The sequence below is a fragment of the Oryctolagus cuniculus genome, chromosome 1, assembly GCF_051225735.1.
Source record: "Oryctolagus cuniculus isolate XC-2025 breed Fujian yellow rabbit chromosome 1, ASM5122573v1, whole genome shotgun sequence".
Lineage (NCBI taxonomy): Eukaryota > Metazoa > Chordata > Mammalia > Lagomorpha > Leporidae > Oryctolagus > Oryctolagus cuniculus.
The window spans coordinates 183,991,794-184,008,790 of NC_142867.1; the positions used below are offsets into that span (position 1 = coordinate 183,991,794).

Genomic DNA, 16,997 nt, shown 5'->3' on the forward strand with positions numbered 1-16,997 from the left:
TTTCCTTATTCAAATAGGCATTACACATACCTTGTATAAGCTTCCTGATACCATAATTTACCTAGTATCTTGGCTGCTTGTTAGCAGGTTATGTGAATTCTATAGCAGTGATATTTGCAAATAAATTAAAGGGCATCTCACCTTATTCACAATTGTGCAGCAATATGAGAAGCTATAATATAAAACTCTTGAAAGAAACTGATTAGCAATTATATTTGTTTTATAAACTCTATAACTTTACTATTCATAACTAGAGCTACATTGGATAAAATTATTTTATGTATATCATCTGAGAGATCTTCAAAAAGTTAATAGAAAGTATGTATTAAGAAAAAACTGCATGGACTTAAAATTCTTTATTGCATCAAAGTGTATTTATCTTTTAATTTTGTGTTCCATGGACATTTGACCCTGATATCAATCTAGCTAGAACAAATGAAAGATAATATTCTTTTGATTGTCCAGTATTGATTTAAGGTAAAGTGGGTGAGGAGGCAAAGGGGAAGTAGAATAATGTGTTAAAGAATCATATTGGTTGGCCTTGCAGTGCACACCTTTAAAGTACAGCTTTTACATTGATGTTGCCTTTCTTTACTTGATCCACTATAACCTTTGTAGTAATGGAGGATTCTAAATGATGTTGTACAGTACTACCATACTTTGAGACACTGCTATATCATTTTAGGAAAATGCTTGAGGGGCTGACACTGTGGCGTTAGCAGGTAAAGCCCATATGGGCTCCAGTGTTAGTCCCGGCTGCTCCTTTTCCAATCCAGCATACCTGCTAATGTGCCTGGGAAAGCAGCAGAAGATGACCAAAGTCCTTGAGCCTCTGCACCCATTTCAGAGACCCGGAAGAAGCTCCTGGCTCAGCTCTGGCTGTTGTGGCCATTTGGGGGGTGAACCAGTGAATGGAAGACCTCTCTCTCTGCCTCTGCCTCTCTGAAACTCTGCCTTTCAAATAAGTTAATAAATCTTTTTTTTTTTTTTTAAAGTGCTTGAGATGAACACTTGTGTGTCTCATTCTTATGGGTGCTAGCACCCATCGTGGTTTTTAGAGTGAATTGATCTTTAATTTGCCATCTGCTTTTGAAATGGCTCTTGCACATTGAGGGGTCCTTTGTTCTTTGGACTTTGGTTCCTACCCTGCTTTTGCCTTCTGACTTTGTGCTCATTTGAACTCCTTCCCTCAACCCTTTCTGATCTATTTTTTCCTTTGTCCTGGTACATGAGGCTATAATTTACCAGTGTTGTAACTTCTGACAGACATGGTTTTCTTAGTCTTTGGAGCAACTTTATTGACATATAATTACATACCATAACATTCACCATTTTAAAGTGTTCAATAAAGCATGGTTTAGTAAATTTATAGATTTGTGCAGCCCACACCACAATGCAGTTTTAGAACATTTCCATCATCCCCCAACATTTATTATATCAGTTTGCAGTTAACTCTCATTCCATCCACAGCCCCAGACAAATGCTAATCGGCTCTCTTTCTATAGACTGACTTTTTCTGGTTTCTTCCTTTTAAAGATATATTTCATTTATTTGAAAGGCAGAGTTACAGAGAGAGAGAAATCTTCCATCAGTGGGTTCAATCCCCAAATGGCCATAACACCCAGGGCTGAACCAGGCTGAAGCCAGGAGCCAGGAGCTTCTGGGTCTCGCACATGGGTGCATGGGCCCAAGTACTTGAAGCCATCTTCTGCTTTCCCAGGCCATCAGTAGGGATGCTGGATTGGAAATATAGCAGCTAGGACTCAAACTGGTGCCCATATGGGATGCCAGCACTGCAGGCCCCGGCTCCGGACATTTATTATGAAATTATTTTGTTTTTTGACAAAAATATTCCAAAGCTGTAGATGAGAGAAACCAGATTTCTAATTCCGAAGTCATATTCCTATATTACGGTTCATATATAATGAAACGCAGGATCTAACACTCAAAGACTTTTTATTTGTTGTATAACAGACTTATTTTTTGTTATAAGCTAGTGTCTCTGATTTGAAGTAACCATATTTAGAGTGAATAAACCATGTTACAAACTATTGAATGAGTAAGTCATGTTGAAAAGTAAGGAAGAATTGTCATTTAGTATATTGGGAAAGAGTATTTAAAGAAATAGGATAACGAAGAGAATATTGATTATTTAAACATTGTGCAGATTAAAAGACTGTTATGCTTGTAATTAGCACTAGCCTTGATTATAAATAGCAACATAAAAATTCCTCGGAGATTTACAATATAGGATACTGAAACATTTGTTCTATATTTATTTCCTGTTTTAGTAAAGATAATGAATTTTTATAGTATATCAGAGGTACTTATGGATTAAAACCAATATTGAAGCAAAAATAACTAAATTAGTAGTGTTAGGTCAATATTAGGGCAAAAACAAGTAAATTAGTAATGTTAGCAAAAGTAACTAAATTAATAGTGTTAGCATAACTGGTGTTTTGCCTTCATGTTATGTTAATGTTTGACTTCCAAATGATTTTTTTTTTATTTTTTATTTATTTTTTGACAGGCAGAGTGGACAGTGAGAGAGAGAGACAGAGAGAAAGGTCTTCCTTTGTTGTTGGTTCACCCTCCAATGGCCGCCGTGGCCAGCGCGCTGTGGCCGGCGCACTGCGCTGATCCAATGGCAGGAGCCAGGTACTTCTCCTGGTCTCCCATGGGGTGCAGGGCCCAAGGACTTGGGCCATCCTCCACTGCACTCCCTGGCCACAGCAGAGAGCTGGCCTGGAAGAGGGGCAACCAGGACAGAATCCGGCGCCCCGACCGGGACTAGAACCCGGTGTGCCGGTGCCGCAAGGCTGAGGATTAGCCTAGTGAGCCGTGGTGTCGGCCCCCAAATGATTTTTTTAAAAAATGTATTTATTTATTTGAAAGGCAGAGTTATAGAGAGAGGGAAAGACAGAGACAGGTCTTCTATCTGCTGGTTTGCCCCCAAATGGCTGCTATGGCCAAGGCTGGACCGATCCAAAGCCAGGAGACAGAAGTTTCTAACTGGTTTCCCACATGGTGCAGAGGCAATCTTCCACTGCTTTCCCAAACCATTAGCAGGGAGCTAAATCAGAAGTGGAGCATCCAGGACTCAAACTGGTGCCCATATGGAAGCTGGCCCAGGCTTAACCTACTATTCCACAGTACTGGCCCCTCCAAATGATTTTAAATGAAATATTAACACCTCATTGACATGATTTATGGCTTGTAGAAATTTTTTTTTTTTGTATAATGAAGAAGTCAGTTGGTTACTTGATAATTTATCTTTGAAATCTATGAATAATATCCTTCAGCTGGTCAGGGTTTGTTCAATAATCTTGATAAAACAACATGACAAAGTTTATTTTTGCTTTAATTCACTCATTCTGTTAGTAGTCTAGGGGAAATTCTGCCCGTGACTAAGTTATTGCCCATGTGTATGTATGTTCCTATTGTCTTAAGTTGAGGTTCCACTCTATAAGAAGAATCAGTTATTAGAAAAGATTTGATTGCATGTGGACTTTGGTACTTTTGTGATTAGATTCTTAGCAATTACAGCAGGAGGGCAGTCCTGCTTCAGCCATATTCAGCTGGGTTCTTGGCCTTGTTACACACTGATTAGGCAGTTTTGGTCCCTTGGCTTTGTTTACTATGAGCAATAATAGTATCTGAGAGAGTATAAAGAAAAAATGTTGACTTGTATTAAAAAAATTCATGTTGACCTAAAATAGAGTTAATTTATATTTCATGATATATGACAGGCATTTTCTCTAAGAGTATCATCAAATTTTCAGTTACATACATTAACAACTTATTTTAGGTGGTAATTATTATCCCTCTTTTCAGTGAGATTTATCATTTAGTTACGTGTCTGACCCAGTTGTAAAGGAGGAAGAAAACTTTGTGGCATATTATTGTTAAGCAAAACTGTATTTTGTTGGACTGTGATATTAATTTTAAAAATGTACATATTTTTATTAATAGCTTTGAAGCTCCTCTCTTTTGCTGAGGATCAGAAAATCCCAAAGTCATCTCTAGTGCTGGTGTTGCCAATTCTGCAGATTTTATCGTCTACTACCTTGGAAGACTGCATATCCCCAGATGAAGAAGGTCCCTCCAGGCAGCAGCTGGCTCTAAGTCTTTTGGAAATGGTACAGCAGGAGTGTTACAGAGATGACCTCCAAAAGGTAATGAGTTCATCCTAGTTTCTCTTAAAATGTCAAGGTGAGATTTATTATCTCTGGAGATAATCTTACCCCCTGATGAAGTATCTTTTTGGGTTTAAACTCTATCATTGAACTTTATTGTTCTGCCAGGTAATGGTGTAGGAGATTTTAAGACATTCTTCTGGACTGTGAGAAAGGACGGTCATCCTGTAGTGAACGAAATTTTGAAAATGCTGTATAATCTTTGTTGTTGAGGTTTCAGTGCACATTAGTAGTCAAAGGTCTTGAGGAATCCTATGGAAAAGAAACTTACTCAGTTTAACTTAGTGATTCTCCAGCATATATGAACATGGGATTCTTTCTGTCTTATGATACTTTTTAATAAATGTAGGATATTGGTAGTTCTAGGACAATGCAAGGCAGGAAATGCTCTTTGAATGTTTCAGAGTTCTGGGATCAGTAAGAACGAGGCCACCCTGTATGCTTGCTTGCCTGCCATCCTACTGGCCTCTTTCCCTCCTGTCCTTCCTTCCAACAGGTGGAGCAAGCAAACTACCATCTACTGGTTCACTCTTTAAATGCACCAAAGCCTGATACTAGGAACCCCATCCAGCTATCCCATATGGAAGGCAGGAAAGTAATCACTTGTGCTATCTTTCATGGCTCCCAGAGTTTGTATTAGCAGGAAGATGGAGGCTGGAGTCATAACCAGGCACTGAACAGAAGCAACATCCTAACTGCCAAGACTGAACACCTGCCCCTTTCATTTTTAATATGACACTTATGTCATATTACCTGGAGTAATAGATCATACAGTTTTCTGTGTATGCCTCTATTACTTCTAATTGAAAGATATCAGATCTGTCACATATGTTTCCTAGCCCTACCTATCTGATTCTGCTTTCCCAATCTCACTTTTGCCATTATAATAATATAAAAGTATTGTCGATGTTGGGTTAGTGGCCGAGTTTTCGGCTTAGACTGCCAGAGTTTTTCTCTTTTGGTATTTGAGTTTAGCCATTGGTAAATGTAATATTACTTTCTAAGTCCTACCCTTATAAGGATGAAATAAGATTAACTAAGACAAAGCCGGTGACACATCTTAAGTCTCCATGGAGAGAGCAACTACATAAATGCAAGCTAAAGCCATGGTTATTGCTTCATCTGGAAAAGCAGATGCCTTTATTGTATTGTTACGTATTCTAGCAGCAAAAGCATGGTTGTTATTATTTCTTGTTTGAGCATGTAGTAGAAGCTAGCCTATAATTATAGGCAAATTGAATATATATTATAGCTTCCTAATCCTAATTGCTTGACTAAAACTTAATAACATGAACTAGCTAATTTATTTGCATTTGCAGAAGTTCTTGTATCAGCCCTAAAAGCAGTGCCAAATGTGTTTTTAAAAAAAGAATTTTTTAAAAATGTCATCTTGGTTTATTCATATGAACAATGACTGGTTCCTGAATTTGGATGGGGGCAGCGCAGGATGTACTGTTAGAGTTCTGTTCTTTCAAATCACAAGCATTATTTATGGAGGATCACCGCCCCCCCCCAACACACACACACACACACACACACACACTCTAGTACGGAAATACTCAGCTTACTGTTTGCTCAGGTGTGTGTGTGAATGTTATTCAACACTAATAGTTGAACTTTCTCATCAGAAGCTAGTAAAGAGGAAGGAGGAAGGAGGAAGGAATACCATTAGGGCTGTAAACATCCTTCTTATGATAGTGAGCTCCTTTATTGAGGCTTTGAGTTCTCCCATATGCATGCAGAGGCCCAAGCACGTGGGGCTTTCTGTGCTGCTTTTCTAGACACATTAGTAGGGAGCTGGATTGGAAGTAGAGCAACCAGGGCTTGAACTTGTGTCCATATGGGATGCCAGCACTGCAGGCCATGGCTTCCGGCCTCCAGAAGATCTTTTACTGCCTTGATTGATTGCAGAGAATTCTACATAAAAACCACAGATTGGGTTTTCTTTTTATATTTTGTTATTTTTATTTATTTTTTAGATTGATGGCTGAATAACAGTGTTCAAATTAAAACCAAAGTAGTTCTTCAGAAGTGCAGTTCTTTCGGTGTGTGTAAACAAGTGCAAATATCTGTAGCTTGTGATTCAGTAATTAACTTTCCATATGTATAGTACTGATAATCATGACATGAAAGACATTTTAACTTTTTCCAGCTTATAAGAATTAGAACGTGTAAGATAGCAAACCTGTTAATTCATCTCTCTACAATCACAGATTAATATAATTTAATATGCATTTTGTGTTTTTATTTAAAAATAGTGTGTGTGTGTGGGGGGGGGATTGTGGGACAGGAGGTTGAGTGGTTGCTTGAGAAGACTGCATCCCATATTGGAGTACCCGGTTTGAGTCCTGGCTACTCTGCACTTCCATTGCAGCTTCCTGCTAATGTATCCGGAAGGCAGCATGTAGTGGCCCAGATACTTGGCTTCCTGCCACCCACATGGTAGACTCTGATGGAGTCCATAGTTCCTGGCTTTGTCCTGGCCAAACAGGCTTTGCAGACATTTAGGGAGTGAACCAATGGGTAGAACTATCTCTTTCTTGCTTTTGGTCACTGTACCTTTCAAATCAATCAATCAGTCTTAAAATAGTTTGTGGAAAACAGATCCTTTTTCTATTTGGCTATTAAATATGCTATTTAGAACTACCTATTGTGTTTTTTCCAGGTGGAAAAGTATAAACACCAGGCATAAGTTCTAAAGGGCTTGAAAAATCATCCCCTCCCCTGACCCTCCTTCCACCAAAGAATTATGGGGAACAAAAGAAAGCACAGTGTGTGAGTCAGGTCTAGTCAGGTGAGAGAAACCATGCTGGTAATTTGAACAAGGAAAACTAAGCACAAACAATTGTTAACTATTCAGTGTGTTTAAATTACTGAAGGATGTAAAAGAGTCTTAAAGGGATATTGCCATGGTAATGATAGGGAGCAGCTTCCACCTCTAGCTTGAGGGAAGAGTTCCCAAGGAAGAAACTTCCAGTGTCCCTGGTCAAGATGGGATTCGTACCTAGGTGGAGAGAATGTGAGTACAGCCTGCTGGGTGATGGGGTACTGCAGGTCAGAGCCAGCCCGCTGGAAGCTGCCTACTGGAGTTTCTCACATGCCCTTGGCAGCTGTGGTAGGAGAAATGAAAGAAGCATCCATGAACCTGAAGAGAAACCTCTTTCTGTTTCTTGAGGCATTTCTTTTGCGCCCTCTATTGACATGATCTAACATTGCACCAGTGGGTCAAGGAGAAACATTAGCAAAATGCAGGTGCAGGAGGACAAAGCCAGGCAAAGGAAGGTGGATGTGGAGCTGAGAATGAGCACACAGAGCAACTGGTGCAACCAATAAAACAAAACGAGAAAAGATTTTTGAGAGGGAAGTCAGGGTAGGTTTTTTAGATGAAGTATGAAAATAGAGCCAAATTCCTGCCATGGTATAAGAGGGCAAAATCTACCTCTGTGAAGTTGTTTCAGTGTAACGGAAGGATTTAGAATTAGCCTGACTGAGCAAGGGTCTACCATATGTTTATTCATGTGTCTGTGTGTGTTTACATTAAGCATGGTACTTTTGGGTCTCTGGGAATAAAGTAATATTAAGTAAGTTTTATTTAGAGTTACTTAAAAGTAAGCAGAAAATATTTTGAATATTTGTCTCTTACAAATCATAACATTTTCAAGGCATTCTCATTCTACTATTTGTAGTCAAAGTTAACATTTTAGCATGTGTTGACATGTTTTAACATGTTTAGCAGGAGTTGTTATGTGATTCAATTCATATTTCTCACAATAACTGAAATAGGTGGTTGTCATTGTTATCTTGTTTTGTGATTTCTAGCTGGCTGATCTTAGTATACTGTTTGAACCTCTCTGGCCCTAGGCAAAATGGGTAACAAGGCACCTGCATTATGAAGTTTTTTATTAAGCACTTGATATGTGCAGACTGTATATTAAGTGCCTGAGTAAATATTAACTCATTTTTTTTTACCCCAAACTCTTTGAGGTGGGTAATATTGATCTCATTTTGCCTAAGAGGTAACTGAAGTATAGAGAAGTTAAATAATTTGCTAAGGGTCATGGCTTGGGAGCATAATTTTTTTTTAAATAGCTTTATTGAAAAGTAATTCACACAATACACTTTACTCATTTAAAGGGTATAATTCAATGGCTTTTGGTGTGTTCACTAAAAACTCTTTAGCATTATATAGCCCTCATTGCAACCAAACTTAGAATATTTTAATTACTCCCCAAAGAACTGCACCCTTTATTTGTCACAATGCTCCACTCACCTCCCCAAGTTAGACAACTTCTAACTACTTTTTTTCTATGTAGAGTTTCTTATTTTTCAACATTTCACATAAATGAAGTATTCAACGTGTGGTTCTCTGTGACTGGCTTATTTTTACTTGGCATGATATTTCCAAGGCTCATTCACGTTGTAGCATGTGTTGAACGCATGTCCATTCTATGGATATATCACATTTATTTTTCCATTCACCTGTTCATGAACTTCTGAAATTATTTCTGATTTTTGGCTGTTATGAATAATTCTGCTATGTATATTCAAGTATAAGATTTTTTGTTGATGTACATTTTCATTTCTGTTGGATGCTTGTTCACAGGAGTAGAACTTTTAAGGGTTACCATTTTTTTTTCTCCTTTTTTTTTTTTTTTCCTCAGCTCACTTTGGTTAAGTCTGTTTTAGTCGCTATATAGATGAATGTTATTATTTATAGTTAATGAAAATCTATATTATTCACTTGTATTCACTTCTTTAGTACTATCATATGCTCATTTTACTTTAATACTTAATATACCTAAGCATTGTTATTAAAAAGCTTTTCAAAATAAATTCTCATCTCTTTTACATTTGTAAAATATGTTTAACAGGAGCCAGAGCTGTGGTGTAGTGGGTAAAGCCTGTGGTACCTGCATCTCATGTGGTCTCTGGTTTGAGTACAAGCTACTCCAATCCAGCTCCCTGCTAATGTGCCTGGGAAAGCAGTGGAAGATGGCCCAAGCCCTTGGGCCTCCTACACCCATGTGGGAATTCTGGAAGAAGCTCCTGGCTCCTGGCTTCAGCTTGGCCCAGCCCTGGACATTGTTGTCATTTGGGGAGTGAACCCAGAGGATGGAAGATCTCATTCTCTTTCTCTCTGACTCTCCCTTTCTCTATACCTCTACCTTTCAAATAAATAAAGAAATCCTAAAAAAAGAGATGTTTTACAGCCATTTAATAATCATTTCAAAGTTGTTTTTTTTCTTTAAAGATTTTATTTATTTATTTGTGTGTGTGTGTGTGTGTGGGAGGGGATTCCATCCACTGGTTTCACTCCTTCCACAACAACTGGAGTTGAGTGGAAGGAATCTAATCACTTGAGCCTATATCACTGCCTCCCAGGGTCTTCATTAGCAGGAAGCTTGAGTCAGGAGCAGAGCTGAAAATCAAACCCAGGCACCCTGATATTAAATGTGGGCTTCTTAACTGTCAACTTAACCACTGGTCCAAAACCTACCCCTAAAAGTTATTTTTCTGTGATTCATATTCCTTTATCTTTTTTACACAGATATAAGTAATATAATATAATCTTTATTTCTGAACACCTACTTTATCCCCTAAAAGACAAAGTCTGCTAACATTGTCATAGGCCCTTCCTCAGTCTCTGGGGCCAGGATCTGGTAGTTGGTGCCAAGAGAATATGTTTGATTACATCCTGATCTTGTCATTGTGGCAGTTGCATCTGTCACTCATCGGGTCCATTTTGTGACATCTTATTCAGTGTTGGGCCTTTCTTTTGCTGCTGTAATCTCAGGCAAATAAACAAAAAGCAGAATCTAAACATGGACATAATACTAAAAGTTATCTGGGATTGTTTTTTTTTTCATTGTTTACTCATACAAGTCTGTAATTTTGTGCTTTTCACTCAATTTTGCTTCATAGTGACTTCCAAATTGTTTTCTTTTATACTCATACCTACCAGTTTTACTTTTCTCTCCTTAGGATAACAGTGATCAGATGCATATTTTCTTTTTATTTCAACTTCAGACCTGTGCTAGGTGCTTCATTAGATGTTTTCTGATATCCATCTTAGTTACCTGGCAGGAAAATAGTCATTTAGTTTTACAAATTAGGAAAATAAGGCATAGACAGAATGCATTATGGCTAATAACTGGCATGGCTGTGCTAACTCCTGGTGTTTTAAATCTTAAGTTCAATACTATTTCTTATTAGTCTACAGAGTCCATGCATTTATTTATTTATTTATTTATTTATTTTGACAGGCAGAGTTAGTGAGAGAGAGAGACAGAGAGAAAGGTTTTCCTTCCGTTGGTTCATGCCCCAAATGGCCGCTACGGCCAGCGTGCTGTGCCAATCCAAAGCCAGGAGCCAGGTGCTTCCTCCTGGTCTCCCATGTGGGTGCAGGGCGCAAGCACTTGGGCCATCCTCCACTGCCTTCCCGGGGCCACAGCAGAAAGCTGGACTGGAAGAGGAGCAATTGGGGCTAGAACCCCTGGTGCCAGCGCTGCAGGTGGAGGATTAGCCTAGTGAGCTGAGGTGCCAGTTGAGCCCATGCGTTTAAAGAATTTCATCAGGGTTCGGTGCTGTGGCGCAGTGAGTTAAAGCCCTGGCCTGCAGCGCCAGCATCCCACATGGGCACTTGTTTTAGTCCCTGCTGCTTCATTTCTGATCCAGCTCCCTGCTCATGTGCCTGGGAAAGGAGCGGAGGATGGTCCAAGTGCTTGGGCCCCTGCTGCCTTGTGGGAGACCTGGTAGAAGCTCCTGGATCCTGGCTTTGGTCTGGACCAGCCCTGGTTGTTGTAGCCATATGCGGAGTGAACCAGCAGATGGAAGACCTCTCTGTCTCTACCTCTCTTTGTAACTCTGCCCTTCAAATAAATGAAATAAAACTTTTTTCAAAAAAGTAATTCCAAAATAACAAAAGGAATTTCATCATCTTGGGGAAAAATGTATTTTTATATATAGGGCTATATAAATATGGATATTATTTAATTAAAACATGTTTTAAAAGTTTGAAATGAAAAGAGAGAGAGAAAGAGAGAATGCTTCCATTCACTCACTCCCCAAATGCCTGTAGTAACCAGGCCTGGATCAGACCAAAACTAGGATCTAGTGTCTTATGTGGCTGGATCCCAGTTACTTGAGAGAGATTATTTAAGCTTTTAAATTTATATATTTTTTGGAAATAGTCATTCATTGAAATGGTTCAGCAAGTAAGAAGTGGTATACTTTTAGAAGCTTCCTTTTTGCCATTGATTCCAGTTGTCCAATTTTGGCCCTCTTAAATAGAAAATGATGTTTGGTGCTTACTTGTTTCTTCTGTATTTGTCCATATACTTTTCTTCGTTTATATGAGCAAATATAAACTTTTGTTTTTTTTATCCCTACCCTCTAAAAAAATGATAGCATTGTAGACATACTATCTGATCTTGTATTTCCACTTAGGAGATTTTTTTCTTGCAATTATTACACATAGAGTTTTTTATTTGTTTCTATACTGGCATTTAATTTTTGAATAAATTTCATATCCACTCCTAAGCATATAGTCAAGAAAACTGAAGTCTTATATTTCTCACAAAGCTTTTACAGGGATCTTAATAGCAGAATTGCTATTCATAGTGTCCCCAAAGAAGAGATATCCCAAATGCCCACCAATTGATGAGTGGATAAACAGCATATGGTGTATCTATACAATGGAATGTTATCTTGCAGGATAAAGAGTGAAGCATTGATGCTAGCTACAACATGGGAACAGGCCAAGTAAAAGAAGCTGTTCATAAAAGTTGACTCTTGTTTGGTTCCTATTGAGTGAAATGGCCAGAATAGAAAGAGAAAATAGATGAATGATTTCCAAAGACAGTTGGGAGTATGACAGGTGGTGGTAAGGCTGGTGAGGAGTTAGTATTATTGGGTTTTATGGGGTTTCCCCTTGTGGTGATGAAAATGTTCTAGTATTAGATATTGATGATGATTACACAACTCTCTGAATTACTAAACTGAGTTGTAAGGTTTAAAAAGCTACGTATTATATGAATTGTATCTCAAAACTATTATTAAAAATTTTTGTAAAGCTTAACTTTTATTTCCTTTCCTTTCAGTTGTTATTGTCATCCTTGTAAATCATACTTCAATAACTGGATAATTACAATCTAGAGAGTTCTATTTCATCTCATCTCCTCTACCTGATTTGAATGAATGTATTACCAGGCAATGTCTATAGTGTCTCTGGCCTCTCCTGAGCCATTTATGCATGCAACATAATGCAGGGCTCTGTGCATTCTCTGACCCTGACTTTGCTGCTTTCTTTCTGTAAGGAGGTATTTCTCAGATTGATTTCAGCATAACATTTTCACTGGGTATTGTTTTAGTGTAGAGCTGTCAAACCATTTCTTATTGTGGAACTTATTCATAGTTATTAATGAAATCCCAGGCTATAGCTGAATCAACTCTGTACCTATCAACGTACTAAATGTTATAAAAATGAATTGTTCTTAGTCCAAGTCTGCCATCTGCCCTGGGCTTCCTCTTATGAGGGCCTGGAGATGGGTAAATACAGTGGTTATTCTATCTTCCTTATCTTTGGTAAATACTTCGTTGAGTTAATGGATTTTTCTAAACTCTGTTGCCTGTGGATCATGTATATTGAACAATTTTTTTTTCTGCCTTAACTAGAAATGAATAGTAAGTATGAAGAAAAGTTGTCAGAAGCTGTTCTAGAGTTCCACTAGCAACTGTTTTCTCTGTGCAATCCTGTTATCTCAGGATTAGTATCCATTTGTTGGAAGGAAGGACTTCTTATAATAAAATATGATAATTACATCTGATAAATATATTTTATCTCATCTAATCATACCTGTTTTGTATTCATTTTCAGCCTTCCCATAGGCTTGTGTTCCCTATAACCAGCATGTATGGCTCAATATTTACAACCTGGAGAATTCTTGAAGTAATGAGAGAAGAGTCTGCCACAAATGACTGGTTGGCTTCAGTGGGGTCATTGCTCCCTATTACTACAGTGATCCCTGTGCCTGTTTTTCTTTTGCTGGCTCACCTCCTTATTGAAGATAAAGGACAAAATCTTCACAAAATACTGAAGGTCACCACAGAATTAGCCCAAGCAGACTCCTCACAGGTGAGAAAATAATAGAATAATAATGGTAGGAGAGCTTCATGATTGGAATTGCAGATTATTCTTACTTTGTAAATTATTTTATCAAAACTTCTAAATTATGGGTTTACTTTTTTTTCCTGTCATAGTTGTCTTTATCCTCCCAATTTGTTCTTCTTTCTCCTTACTCTGAGTTGATATATACTTACGGATGACATTTCTTTAATGAAAGCACATTTTTCAAGGAAATCTACACAGAGTGCTATTCTGAGTCTCCAGTTTTGTGTGTATTTGCTAACTTATAATGCTTTTGCTCACTCTTGCAAACTGTTCCAAAATGTTTGCAGGCCCTTCAGAAAGTATGTGAAAAATTGAACTTAAGAGGCAAGTTTATTTTGGTGCAAAAAATTTTGAAATCCATGCTTAGTAGATATTTTCTGTGAAAATTCAGAAGATCCCTCATTTTAGTTCTAATGTTGAGTTTTTAAGATTTATTTATGGCCGGCGCCGCGGCTCACTAGGCTAATCCTCTGCCTTGTGGTGCCGGCACACTGGGTTCTAGTCCCGGTTGGGGTGCTGGATTCTGTCCCGGTTGTCCCTCTTCCAGGCCAGCTCTCTGCTGTGGCCAGGGAGTGCAGTGGAGGATGGCCCAGGTGCTTGGGCCCTGCACCCCATGGGAGACCAGGAGAAGTACCTGGCTTCTGCCATCAGATCAGTGCGGTGCACTGGCCGCAGCGCGCCGGCCACGGCGGCCATTGGAGGGTGAACCAATGGCAAAGGAAGACCTTTCTCTCTGTCTCTCTCTCTCTCACTGTCCACTCTGCCTGTCAAATAAATAAATAAATAAATAAATCTTTTTATTTATTTATTTATTCGAAAGAGATACAGAGAGAGAAGGCAAAATGGCTGCAATAGCCAGGCCTGGCTGATCTGAAGCCAGGAGCCAAGAGCTTCTCCTGGATCTCCCATGTGGGTGTTAGGGCCCAAGGGCTTGGGCAATCCTCTGTTGCTTTCCCAGGTACATTAGCAGGGAGCTGGATTGGAAGTGGAGCAACCCGGACTGGAATGGGCACCCATAAGGGATACTGACACTGCAAGCGGAGGCTTAACCTTCTACACCACAGTGCCGGCCCCTTTAATGTTAATCGTAGAAGGTAGACTTAGATTAATCAATTCAAAATAAAGTGTCAATACAATAGTCATTAATATTGTCTTAAGTTCTTGCAATCTGATCTTATTTTTATTCAGTCATTTAATAAACTAGAAAAAGTTGTGTCCTTGATGTGTGTGGTACTGATCTGCATGCTGGGATATGAGGGCAAACAATTTTTCTTGTTATCTGACAGAACTTAGAATGAAATGAAAAAACAATTGGCCTTTAATGAAACATTTCCCCCCACCTATTAAACCAGACACATATTTAGCATAGTAATCCATGCTTTTTACCCCCATTGGATGGACTCTCTAGAAGGGAAGAGTTTTTTTGCTAAGTAGCTATGACACTTTCATTATTCATGGTATATCAGCATCTGTGCTTGTATTCTTTTCAAGCATTGTAAGAAAAATGTTCATCTCTTAATTGAGAAAGTATGTGTTCCTAGGGAAAAAAGTCTGGTGCTAGAGGTAGGATAAACATGTCATGTTTTTTGCCAAGTAAACAACTGCTGATAGCTCTCACAAGTTTTCACTCTGGTCATACTTCTATTCTAATTCTGCAAGTAGATCAGTAATGGACTCAGAGTAACTTTATTTCATGGTATATGCATAATATGAGTTATTTGAACTTGCTTCCTACTTTATTTCTCCTTTTACTTTCTATAATAATTCTACTTACACCCAATGCTTTTGTTCATAATAGATACATTGTAGGGTAATATCTTTAGAATAATGAATTCACCATAATGCTTACAGATTACTTTAAGATGGATCACTGAGGTCATACAGTGGGTTACCTTGATTTGTGTAACCCACCTATGTGAAACATCTGTTTCTACACACTCATACACACATACTCAATACATGAATTTAGTGTTTGGAATTCTAGGGTGATACTTTTGGGTTATAAGTAATAGAAACTCATCTTAAGTTGCCTTAAACAGTTTTTATTAACTCTAGTATTCAGCCCAATCATGGTGTAGATGGTGTATTTAAAGTACATTTTGTTTCTTTCCTCTGTGAATTGACTGAAATCTCAAACCCTTGTAGTCACAATCTAAAAGGAAGAGAGAAGTAGAAAATGTTCAAATTGACTTTATTTGAGTCATGATAGGACATTAATTGTCCATCAGCTGGATTGGAAGAGGAACAACCGGGACAGAACTGGCGCCCCAACGGGGACTAGAATCCGCAGTGTCGGCACCGCAGGCGGAGGATTAGCCTAGTGAGCTGTGGCACTGCCCCTTTTACATCTCTTAACAACTGTTTATAAAATCTGTTGTACCTTTCCTTCTTTATTGAACTCTTCAGTAGTTGTTGATATTGGGTATTATATCTTATGGAATAATAGAAGTGTTGGGTGAAGCTATTTTTAATATAGCATGGTGATTCTGTAAAAGCTTTATAGGTTTTATCACATGCTTAGTATTATGTCTTACAAATATATGTAGAGAGAATACCTGACAAAAGATTTTTTTCTGTCTTGGAAATCTAGGCTATTTGTTAGTGGTTCCAAAATCTGAGAAAATGTATTTTCTTATTTTTGGCTATATGGTTGAGTTTATTGCAAGATTAAACATTTGGGTACTGGGAAGGAACATTAAACACAATGGTTATAACTTTTAGATAGGTTGATATATTTGAAAATAAAATGTAAATAATAGTCTAGTATCTCACCTTTGATGAGTACCTCTCAGTACTATGTATAAAGTATATCAGTTTCCTTTCAACTGATTTATAAAAGGGAATATGCTAAAGAGCAAAATCTTACACATTTAACTTTGGAGAACTACAAGTTCCTTCCTTTTATTTACCTCCACCTTCTCCTGCCTCTTGATGAACTTAACCAGTTGAGTTTTATGAAACTATACTTCTTTCAAAACCTTGCTATTAGTTTATGTTTCTGTTTGGTAATGGGGATACAGTCATGTTCATTTGCTTTATTTTGTTTTGTTTTTACTTACATTTTATTTGCTTTTTACATTTTGGTGGTTAAGCCTGGCTGAAGATCTTAGTAAGAAGAATCACAATCTTTGATAATTTTATTTTATCCTTTCTGTTTTCAGGGCTTACTTTTTTTATTTGTAAAAATGTACACATATTTGAGCCATTCAAAATCACTTATGTGGCTGTGTTCATGGCCTATGACTTGCTGGTCTTTTAAAAGTCATATATTATCAAATAGTAAAAGTTGACGTTTAGGGCAGAATCTTGTGATAGTTCTACTCAGAGTCGTAAGACATATTTTAACATGGAAAATGAATAGGAAATGTGTGAAATTTAATGACCTGTAAGTTACTGCTGTGAGAAAAGAAGAAAATATATTCTATAAAGGAACTTGCACAAAGAGTCTTTGGACCCTGCACTGTGCCCTATTGTCACTGAGTTCTATAAATTGCTACCCCCTGAAGTCAGTTTGCTTCCTATGTTCTTCAGAACAGTAAAAAGAAGCCATAATGTATAGTATTTTTAATAAAGAGCCTTATAGATAAGAAGTGCTGCACAACTATTCCCTGGTAGCCATAGCATCGATTATG

The 16,997-nt window shown here is 38.0% G+C and overlaps 1 protein-coding gene across 4 annotated transcripts in view; it reads left to right on the plus strand.

The window, feature by feature from the left end:
* FOCAD (focadhesin) overlaps positions 1–16,997 on the plus strand; it is a 381,374-nt gene that overhangs the window by 110,234 nt on the left and 254,143 nt on the right. For all 4 annotated transcript variants that reach the window (XM_002708074.6, XM_017340978.4, XM_017340982.4 and 1 more), the window contains 2 exons: positions 3,973–4,175; positions 13,072–13,329. In XM_002708074.6, the coding sequence (XP_002708120.1) occupies positions 3,973–4,175; positions 13,072–13,329 (461 nt within the window). The remainder of the gene's footprint in view (positions 1–3,972; positions 4,176–13,071; positions 13,330–16,997) is intronic.